The sequence below is a fragment of the Lactuca saligna genome, chromosome 2 (genome assembly GCF_052625555.1).
Source record: "Lactuca saligna cultivar CGN05327 chromosome 2, ASM5262555v1, whole genome shotgun sequence".
Classification (NCBI taxonomy): Eukaryota; Viridiplantae; Streptophyta; class Magnoliopsida; order Asterales; family Asteraceae; genus Lactuca; species Lactuca saligna.
The window spans coordinates 119,068,024-119,079,667 of record NC_136418.1 but is presented as its reverse complement, the minus strand read 5'-3'; the positions used below and the strand labels follow the sequence as shown (position 1 = coordinate 119,079,667).

Here is an 11,644-nt window from a genome sequence, read left to right as displayed (position 1 = left end):
TCAATCCGTCTGTTAGAACATTTATTATTTCTTGTCTTATTCATGATGTAACGTTTCATAAGACTTATCTTTTTGTATCTTTTAGATAATTAGATGTCAGTAGCTGATTATTAACCAATCCTAGGAATGTCTCTAAAGTTTTTATGATGCACCTCCTTAGTGTATTTTAAGGAGTATTTTGAATAATAAGAAATATGTTGAATTGTTACTCCAAAGATAGCAAAATTTCTCTTTAATTCACTTTCACCTTTCTCTCAAGTAAAGATCTTTCACAACATTCTTCTTGTTCATTTAATGTCTTTACATTGATTATACTCCTAGTTTTATTTCATTTAATATTGAGTACATTGTTGAATTACCAGACTCGACAGGAACATCTAATTAAGAGCAGACATTAATCTTAAATATTAACTGAATGTTTGAGTTTTCAAACCTGGTCCTTGCACATTATTTCTTGTACTCACAGTCAAGATAGCTTATAATAAATGAATAAAAATAGCTAATAAATATACCATAAAAGACTTACCATCATGTTCATGTTGTCCATGACCTTTATGTTATAGGCCCATAACATCCATCATCATGTAGAAAAGTATCATCCAACTAAACCCCATATATAGCCTGTAAAATTACAAGGTATACAATATAGCAACACAATATGAATGAAAGTTAGCCTGAAAAATTACAATATGAATAAAAGTTATATATATTGTATATACAAAAATAATACACTTTCTATTTAACATCCTACTTTGTTTTTTTTCTTCATTTTTTTTCATTATAGCATTGTAGTTTCCAAATTACATAAAAATACATATACAAAAATAATACTTTCCATTATAGCTTCCTATTTTATTTTTGTTTTATTCATTTATTTTCATCTATAACCTTATAGTTTCTAATTTGCATACACACAAATACAAATATATATATATATATATATATATATATATATATATATATATATATATATATATATATATATATATATATATATATATATATAATAAATAAAATAATAATAAAAAAAAAAAAAAACTTTCCATTATAGCATCCTACTTTGTTTTTTCCTTTTTTTCTTCTATATCATTATAGCATCCAAATTGCATCTAAACACACAAACTACATACATAATTTCATTACATACGATTACACGTATACAAAACTAATACATATTCCATTATAGAATCCTACTTTGTTTTTTTTTTTTTCACTCTTTTCATTATAGCATTGTATTTTCCAAATTTCATATAATGCATACATACATATACACATATTACATATACATACAAATACACTTTACATTATAGCATTGTATTATCGAAATTTCATACAAATACACAAATAATTTTTTTTTTTCATTTTTTCCATTATAGCATTGTACTTATACATATATAAACATATACAGTTATACATAATACACATCTATATATAAAAATCAACATATTAAAATACAGTTATACATACATTACAATCACAAATGACAAACAAATATACATATATAAAAATATACACTTAGAAATACCAATACGAATACACATATATAAAATACATAATTTTTCTATTTTCACCATTTATACATACATTACAAATATACATATATTATACATACTTACAAAAACACATACAAATACATACATACATACACATAATACAAATACAGAAATACATATATTATAAAGGAACCAGGTTGTGTAATCTGGAGGAGAAGGGTGGTGGTGGCGGTATTCTGGCAGCTTTCCAGCCAAATTCTGGCACAAAACAAGAAAAAACCCCACTAGATGTTGCAATAATCTACAGGGCTGCAACAATCTGACTCTTAAGTCGGTGGGAGAAGACAATAAAACTGAAATCGATGGAGAAGGTGGTGAAAACTCACCTATGGTCACCACCGTTTCTACTTCATCATCGCGGGTGTTACGATTCCTCGTCGCAAGGGATATGAATCGTCAACGGAATTAACGGAATTGGAGTAAGAGTCAACGAAATTGACGGATTGTGTTAGTATTCGCCGGTGGAGTAGTCAGATAAAAACGAAGGAAGAATACGAAAGGAAATCAACTGTGTGCTATGTATTAGAGAAATGAAATTGATGGGTATTAGCGGTAACAAAGACGTATCAGCGGCGAGAGATGCAAATTAGCGGCGACGAGTTTTAGAGGGAATTTATTGCGGTCTTTTTTCGAGTATCAGCGGTGATAGTCGTCGCCGCTATTGCTATGCACGACGTCTATTTTGAGCTGTTGGATTAGGAACAAATCAACGTCTACTGGGTTTTGACACGGATCTGGGTTTATCACCATTAACGGTGACAGACCCTCCTTTAGCGGTGACCAACCCCCTTTAGCGACAACATACCATTAGCGGTGACACACCCCTTTAGCGGCGACATACAACGTGAAAGTCGTATGCACCGCTAAAGGCATGGCCGCTAATGGTGATTATTGTTGTAGTGAATCGATTTAATAGGATCGAAAATGAAATGTAGTTACGTATTCGGCTTAAAGAAAAACTCTAGTCGCAATGAACCAACAACGGACAATATTGCTACATATAAGTTTAGCTCATTCTTGGATGATTCAATCTCCAAACATCAGTCACACAATTTGGTCTTCCTACTCTCCAACTTGACGAATCTACCAATTACCAAACAAACTCGTTGACCATCCTTATCTTTCCTATGTTCGTGCTCTTTAAATATTCATCGATCAATTAATGACTTTTCATTATAATGTATATAAAAAATTATAAGTCTACAGACCAAGTCAACCATAGGAATTCGCTGTCACACGAACCTGCATTATATGGTTTGTGTGTTTGATCAGTTTTTCTTGCCACTCGGAAATCTCCATTTTACTTTCAGAGATGGGCTCAAGAATCCGACACTTACTTATAATCTTTTTCATTCAAATTTGGATAACCACAGCTCAGAATCGAGATGGTAATTATTTCACTAAATTTGTTTCCATTCTAGTTTACTTGAGGCGAGTCACACCAGGGTCCTAGCTTGGGTTTTTGAAGTTTTATGGTGTTTAATTTGTCGTTTTTGTGATGGAATAGGTGCTGCCCTACAGGCTCTCAAGGAAGCTTGGAAGAACACTGTACCACCGAGCTGGAATGTGGGCTCAGACCCATGTCGCGATGGTTGGGAAGGCATCATGTGCACCAATTCACGTGTCACTTCCATGTAAGTCCTTCGGCCTTCTAGGGTTATTTCCACAGGGACTACTTTGACCTTCATGTGATTCTTGTAACAAGTTTTCCTGTTTCTCATCATTAATTTCAATGAACTTTTCAGATATTTGACAAGCATGCAGTTAACTGGTGGGCTCCCTGGAGACATAGGGCAGCTGGCCGAATTGCAATACCTGTAAGTTCCTGCGTTTGATTGTCGTTTAATTTTGAGCTTGTTAGCAAATCTTTTACTATTGTTTCTCTTCGTAGAGCTCTATCTTACAACCCGGGTTTGACCGGATCACTCACTCCAGCAATCGGAAATTTGGGGAAATTAACAAACTTGTAAGTAATCTTATGTTCCATGACCCTTACAAAATTACGTATTAGCAATGGATAAATCAGTATCGGATCCCTGCTAGTTCGTTAAAAACTAAATGCGTGATCTTTGTTTCAGAGTTCTCGTTGGTTGTAGCTTCAGTGGACCAATTCCTGACACCATTGGAAATCTACCACGACTTATCATTTTGTAAGAAAGTTTCTTGCATATATAATACATTACTAATTACTACGTAGGACCTATTAGTAATTCACTATTTGTGTAAAAAGAAATTGTTAAATTCGGCAATTGGGATTAAATTACATGGCGTGGATATTTGGATATTTGAATTATTCCAAAAACTGAATTATTATAATGGATTGCAATTGGTTTTGGTTATACAAGAACCAATAGTCTAAACAAACCAAAGAACAATTATTTTTATTTTATTTTAATTTATATATTTTATATTTATGGTTAGTTATTTATTACTTTATTAGCATTGACTTTTGAATCAAATTAATGTAAATTTTTATTTACAAGTGCTTTTACTTCTTTTATTTGAGTTATTTAAACACACTCACAATCATTGATCTCATATCTCTGACTTTTTTTTTTATTTGCCACTTTAATCTTTTTTCCATTATAATCTTATTTGTTATTGCTTTTATTATTTAAAATTAACTAATTTACCTACGTTAACCTGCATTAACCATTATGAATTTAATATTTCATATTGGAGATTAAAAAACAGATTAATTAGTTGACGAGTAATAAAGCTTTGAGAATTAAAATAATTAGGGGAGTAAAGTGGAACATTATCAAAGCATTGTGGTCAATTGTGTATAAAATAAATCTAAAAAAAATTAGAAGAATAAAAATTATTGATATAATTGACCCGAAAAGCTTTTATGCAATGATCAAAGTTTTTTTATAGATATGTTATTAATAATTGACCTCAACATGCTAGGAAGACATCAAATAAATAATATGTTAATTTAAACATGAGAAACCAAGCATTGCTAATGTTGAAGTTATGAACTTTTATGTAATGTCAAAGACTCCTAATAAACTAACTGTTAAAACCGATCAGACTGATCTTATTTGTTATTGCTTTTTTTTTTTTTTTTTAATTAACTAATTTATGTACGTTAACCTGCATTAACCACTATGAATTTAATATTGGAGATCAAAAAACAAATTAATTAGTTGACAAGTAATAAAGTTTTGAGAATTAAAATAATTAGGGGAGTAAAACGGAACATTATCAAACAAATGTGGTCAACTGTACGTACAAAACATAAAACTCAATAAACTTAGACGAATAAAAATGATTGATATATATATAATTGACCTCAAAGATGATAGGATAGGGTTGTTCTTTATTTGGATAAAACCGAATTATCCAATTAGACAATTTGTATTGAATTATTTGGTTCGGATATTCGGATTTTTGGATTTGTTTTCAACAAAACGGAATTATTATTTTGGATTTTGGATTGGTTTTGGTTAATAAAATAAGAACCGAATAGTCCAAGAAAACCGAATAAACATTTATTATTTATTTATTTATAATATATTTCTGTAGTTATCTATTAATTTTGTAATTTATTTTTTCAAATAGGTTCAAAACATTTCACCCAATAAAAAACCATCAATATGTATTATCTTTCGAAAGTTTTGTTCTATAAAATATTTAACTATAATATATATGCTTAGTAGTTAAAAATTTCGAATCACAAATAAATAATTTTTTTCGCTTTTTATGTAAAATTTGGTAATATTATAATTATATGTTGTTTTAAAAAGTTTTGGTTTTTGAAAACTGAATTATAATAACCGATCCAACCGAATTGTAATTTGATCAGATCGGATAGGATTTGAATTTAGTTTGGACTATTCGGATCCATTTTTAAAAACCAAAATCAATTTGGATTCACTTGATTGGATCGGATCAAACCGATCAATCCAAACGAACACCCTTATGCTAGGAAGACATCAAATAAATAATATCTGAATTTAAACTTGAGAAACCAAGCTTGCTAATGTTAAAGTTATACAATTTTATGGAATGTGAAAGACTCCTAATAAACTAACTCTGAAAACCGATCAAACTGAATTATTATTTTGCTGGTTCAAATCAAGTTTTAATTTATTGCAGACATATATGGATCAATGTTTTGAAAAACAAACAATTCACTTAATCAAATCGGATTAAACCTATACATTCAAATGAGCACCCTAATTAGTTGGCTGCTTTTAACAACAACCGAATCTATAGCTACAAATTTTACATTGTAGTTTATTTTTCTAATAGTATACCTAGACCTATATCTTTGACTAAATGATTTGTGTTTATAGGTCTCTGAACTCAAACCGCTTCACCGGATCAATTCCAGCTTCCATTGGTAATCTTAAGAATCTTTATTGGTTAGATCTCACTGATAACCAGCTCACCGGGAATATACCAGTTTCTGATGGAATAAAGCCTGGTCTTGATAATTTGACTCATGCGAAACACTTGTACGTCTGTGTCTATATCCTTTCAGAGCTTAAATCCTCTCTTAAAATGAAATTGTATGCCTGATCGATTTTCTAGTATTGACCCTGTTAGATTATTGTTTTTACTGTTTTCAGTCACATAGGAGACAACCAGCTTTCGGGCAATATCCCACCTCAGATCTTCCATTCGAATATGAGTTTGCTTCATCTGTATGTCTGGATCAAATGAAATATTAACACAAAAGCATACACGATCAAGAAATGTTAACTTACTTGCGTTTTTTTTTTACTTGACCAGGTTACTGGAAAACAACAAGTTGACGGGTCCTATCCCTTCCACACTCGGACTGGTTAGGTCACTGGAAGTTGTGTGAGTATCTCTGTATAGCCATCTTTAAGCAGCTGCTTCATAATGGTTTTTGTCATGCTACCTAGGAAACCACTATGTATTTGTGCATATTGTGAGATAAACTTTGTAATCATTCTTTTTAACAAGAAATGTGTTTTTTTGAATCAGACGACTTGATAGGAACGCTTTGACTGGTGATGTCCCATCAAACATCAACAACCTTATCAACGTGACTGAGATGTAAATTCAAAAACTTTAGATACGTAGTTCGCTGTTATTTAATTTGGATGTATGATTGTGGATACATTTGTTTCCTAGGTTCCTATCATACAATAAACTGTCCGGTCTGGTCCCCAACCTTACTGGCATGAACGTCCTCAACTATCTGTAAGTACCAAGGAATCACTGTATGTTCAGTTTGATTATTGCTTTAAAAAAAAAACACACACACACACACACTCTCATGTGATCTCATATGTGCAGGGATTTAAGCAACAACAAGTTTGGCCCATCGGATATTCCTTCATGGTTTTCAACTCTAAAGTCTTTGACAACACTGTAAGCAAAGTTTTTCGAATAATTTGGCCCGAAATCAAGCCAGGGAAGTGGAGTAAACTTTGTTATGCTGAATGGCTAATTATATTTTTTGGCTTTTGTTATGATAGGAAGATGCGAAATACCAACCTTAGAGGACAACTGCCTGCTGCATTGTTCGAGATTCCTCAGTTACAAAATGTGTAAGTTCATATACATTGGTATGATTGCATTATACTATGACTAGCCTGGACTACACTTATAAAGTTATCTTCAAAGATAAACTGAGGAGGGAATTTACGTCTTTTGTACCTATCCAATTCTTTTGTCTCAATGATATCAATCTGTCCAAGTTTTTTTGTCTCATTGATATCAATCTTTTGGTCCAATGCACCACAAATGGCACCATAAATGCAGCCCTCAAACGAACTCAACAAGCTTTCTCAAACTATTTTGATGTTGATGATGAACAAAGCATATACTTCTTTTGCACATGTTCCACATTTTTTGGGGGAACAAAAAATTTCAATTTTTGTCCCTCTATATCATTCTCAGTCTTAGTCAAATACACGCTAAATGCATTGTAAGGTGTGTTGTTATGTTGTGTCCTCTTAAACCTAATAACTTGCAATGGTTCTTTGGTAGTGATCTAAGTGACAACCAAGTAAATGGCACCTTGAATATTGGCTTAAACCCGAGCTCACAACTTCAACGTGTTGATCTGCGGACGAACAATATTGCCGACTTCACCCAACGACTTCAATATACAATTGGTTTAATGTATGTTTTCAAATATTCTCCACTCATATAAGGCATTTCTTATTTCAAGTTGAAATGAACTAGAAGTTTTGAATTTAAATCCAGCATCGGGTATAGCCGAGATCAATGGGTACATTAAGGCTTTGCTTACCGAATAGGACAAGATTGGACAGACTTTCTAGGGCTAATTTAGATGACGATGATGAGGAAGACATTTATTTCTTTTGCACAGACGAAAGATAGAGCTCGAGTCCCTATCCCACTCTATTCCACCTTTTGGGTGGGATGAAAATCAATTAGAGAGCAAGTCTATCCCACCTCGTTCCACATTTTCAGTGAAACGAAAAAAAAAAATCAGTTATGTCCCATTAACATTGGTACATGTCCATGCCTAGACGCGTTACACATTTCTTGTGTTGCATAACAAATGGGATAAAGGGCATGGATCTCACTTATTTGTGATTTATTTTCATTATTCTTGGTTTATATGTTTAAAGTATATTTATTTACATATACAGACTCGTTGATAATCCCATATGTATGGAGTCGGGGGTGACAGATAAATTTTGCTCTCTTCCAACCAACACCACGACATCATACTCAACACTACCAAACAACTGTATTCCCACCCCTTGTGGTTCAGGCCTAATTTCAAGTCCCAACTGTAAATGTGCGTTTCCATACACAGGCTCATTTATCTTCAAGGCTCCTTCATTCTCTTCGCTTGGAAATACCACGATCTATGAATCCCTTCGTCGCTCATTAATGACATTCTTTCAAAAAACACAAATGCCAGTCGACTCAGTTTCGTTAATGAATCCTTATAGGAATTTGGATGATTACCTTGTGTTAAATCTTGAAGTTTTCCCATCTGGCGAATTGAGTTTCAATAGGACCGGGATTCTTTGGCTCGGCTTTGTTCTTAGCAATCAAACTTTCAAGCCTTCAAAAGATTTTAACACCTACGTTTTCATTGCTCAAGACTACGATAACTTCTTGTCAGGTAAATGCAAGAATACCAACATACATTCATTTATTTGTATATTACAATATTATACTTTCATTTCCTTCCATTACAATGTCATACTTACAATTTTATTGTTTATTACAACACTCTACTTTGATAAATATACCCAATAATAGCATATAATGCTTCCAATTTTTTCCTTATGGGAACATTATACTATGAAAAATCTACCCAATTAGTATCAGTGAAAATTAATTTGTATTTAGATGATATTGTTATAACTGGGTAGGTTTTTTAAAATCCAATTCCGTAATACAAATAAATGAAAGTATGATGCTATAATAAATAAATACATGAAAATATGTTGCAATTTATTGCATTTAACCCTTTAAATTATCAATCCTCTATTCATGTTTTTGTGAACAGAAGTACAAGTCACTGAAGGAACAACACACAAATCATCGAACACCAGAGTCATAGTAGGATCTGCAATCGCTGGTTGTGTGTTTGTGGTATTACTGGTGGTTGCCGGAGTGTACGCTTTTCGTCAGAAAGGGAGAGCAGAAAGAGCCACCCAACAAAGCCGTCCTTTTGGTAAATATGCTCATAATCCTTTAGGTTACTTTTGATGACAAAGATGACGAGGGTATTTATGACTTTTGCACAAATAGAGGGAGTTAGTGTTGTAGGACAAAAAATTATAATATTCTCTTATCTAACCGAGTCCGGTATAATTAACATATGCTTAAACTTAAATATAATTTTGGGATCTAATCAATTTTGCACAATACTTACAGCACTTTGGGATCCAGCTAGTGGAAGTGGTGGTGTTCCACAGTTGAAAGGAGCCAAAGCTTTCACCTTTGAAGAACTTAAGAAGTACACTAGAAATTTTTCTGAGACTAATAACATCGGAGCTGGTGGATATGGGATGGTTAGTTGTGTGTTTGTTCATAGTTTCGACCAAATTTCAAATGTTAAACGGTGTTTGAATATTGTGTAGGTATACAAAGGAACTCTTCCAAGTGGACAACTAATTGCCATCAAAAGGGCCCAACAAGGATCAACTCAAGGTGGGCTCGAGTTTAAAACTGAGATCGAGCTTCTTTCAAGAGTTCATCACAAGAATGTTGTGGCTCTTATTGGTTTTTGTTTCGATCAGGGCGAACAAATGTTGGTTTATGAGTATATTGTGAACGGTACCCTCAAAGACAGTCTTTCGGGTAAGAATAACATAATAGTTGTATTTCATTTGGTGTGGATAGTACTCAAACTAAAGTCATTGAGACAAGCATTGCATTTTTTTTTGTTTTATTCCACCCAAAAACGTGGGACAAGGACTCACTCTCAATCTCTTTTCTTTACAAAAGACAAAGATGTCCTCCACGATGAAAATAAGTTATAAAGTTTGTCCGTTCCCATTAGTAAATAACCAAGATTAGCATACAATGATATGTGTAGGGAGATCAGGAATTAGGTTGGATTGGATGCGAAGGCTAAAAATAGCACTTGGCGCAGCAAGAGGGTTGCAATATTTACATGATCTTGCTGATCCACCCATCATACATAGAGATGTCAAAACGAATAATATCTTATTAGACGAACGATTAGTCGCAAAAGTTGCCGATTTTGGCCTTTCGAAGCCATTGAGTGATGCTAATAGGACTCATATTACCACTCAAGTCAAAGGGACCATGGTTAGTAACACTTCTCCTTGTATTTGTTGTTTCGTTTCGGTCTTATTTGTTACACAAGACATTACATAACTTTCATTTCATTTGGCATGACCTAGAATAATGTCAAAATGGAACAAAAATTGCAATTTTTTTGTAACTTGCTCTCGATTTGTCGTTCAGACAAGTGACATGAATGTCCTCCTCATCCTTATTACTAAACACAACCCTATAAAGTTGGTCAAATAAGAATTTTAAATTGTGATGTATGGCCAATTGGCCATATTGATGGATGTAGGGGTACATGGATCCAGAGTACTACATGACACAGCAATTAACAGAAAAAAGCGATGTTTATAGCTTTGGAGTAGTGATGTTGGAATTGATAACAGCAAGAAACCCAATCGAGAAAGGCAAGTACATTGTGAGAGAAGTGAAACAATCAATGAACAAAAGTAAAGAATTGTATGGCCTACACGAGGTCCTTGACCCAACCATTGGTTTAAGTAGCCAACTCAAAGGTTTAGAGAGGTTTGTGGATGTGTCATTAAGATGTGTTGAAGAGACCGGAAACCAACGACCACCAATGAGTCAAGTTGTAAAAGAACTTGAGAGAATCATGGAGTTGGTGGGACTTAACCCAGGCACTGAATCATCATCCTCAACTTCAGCAAGTTATGAAGTATCCGGTACAGATTACAACCATCCTTATAGTAATGACAGTCTTTATGCTTATAGCGGAGGTTTTTTGCCCGCAAAGTTGCTGCAACCCAAGTAGGATTCTTGGTTCGTTGTGTAACATTGTCTATATTTTTATTTGTATCTATATTGATATTTTCATCTCCATTTATATACATATATGTGTATGTTATCTGTATAAGAGAGACGATATATGAGCTCATGTTAGCAGTATAAAAACAATAAAACAAATGCATACCCTTTTTCTGTGTATTTTAAAGTCAATATAGTGTTTCTTTATCTTAGGTATGTATATGTTTTCTTATTATGTGTTGTAGATACTCTTTTAAGTTGGTGAAATCAATAAGCGTGTTGTGCCCCATCATCATCAACCTATTTCTTCAGTACACATCATCTTTAACTGTTCTTGATGTTATGAACCCAATACTCTTAAATGTAATAACAAAAGAAATCACTCAAGGTAATATTGAAAACTTAATAGAAATCAGTGGTTGCGAAACAGACTTAAGGTAAACCAAACAAATTTGAGAATGCTAGCCTCTCCCAAAAAGATACCAGACAGCAAATTTCATGCCCATTCTCTCCCCACTAACATTGTCTAAATAAGTCTCACGTTACCAACATTTCTAGACTGAATTTACCAAGCTACACCTTTCTCTTACGTACAT

The 11,644-nt window shown here is 33.1% G+C and overlaps 1 protein-coding gene across 1 annotated transcript; it reads left to right on the top strand.

Annotated features, from left to right (window-relative positions):
• The first annotated feature begins 2,827 nt into the window (after window positions 1–2,827).
• LOC145031421 (leucine-rich repeat receptor protein kinase HPCA1-like) lies at window positions 2,828–11,269 on the top strand. Its single transcript, XM_078979965.1, has 19 exons — window positions 2,828–2,941; window positions 3,061–3,187; window positions 3,299–3,370; window positions 3,445–3,519; window positions 3,632–3,703; window positions 5,855–6,016; window positions 6,131–6,205; window positions 6,294–6,365; window positions 6,513–6,584; window positions 6,663–6,731; window positions 6,828–6,902; window positions 7,010–7,081; window positions 7,524–7,658; window positions 8,156–8,640; window positions 9,031–9,198; window positions 9,402–9,538; window positions 9,608–9,827; window positions 10,066–10,301; window positions 10,576–11,269. The coding sequence occupies exons 1-19, from the start codon at window positions 2,866–2,868 to the stop codon at window positions 11,053–11,055; spliced, it is 2,880 nt and encodes a 959-aa protein (XP_078836091.1). The 5' UTR covers window positions 2,828–2,865; the 3' UTR covers window positions 11,056–11,269.
• Window positions 11,270–11,644: the final 375 nt, after the last annotated feature.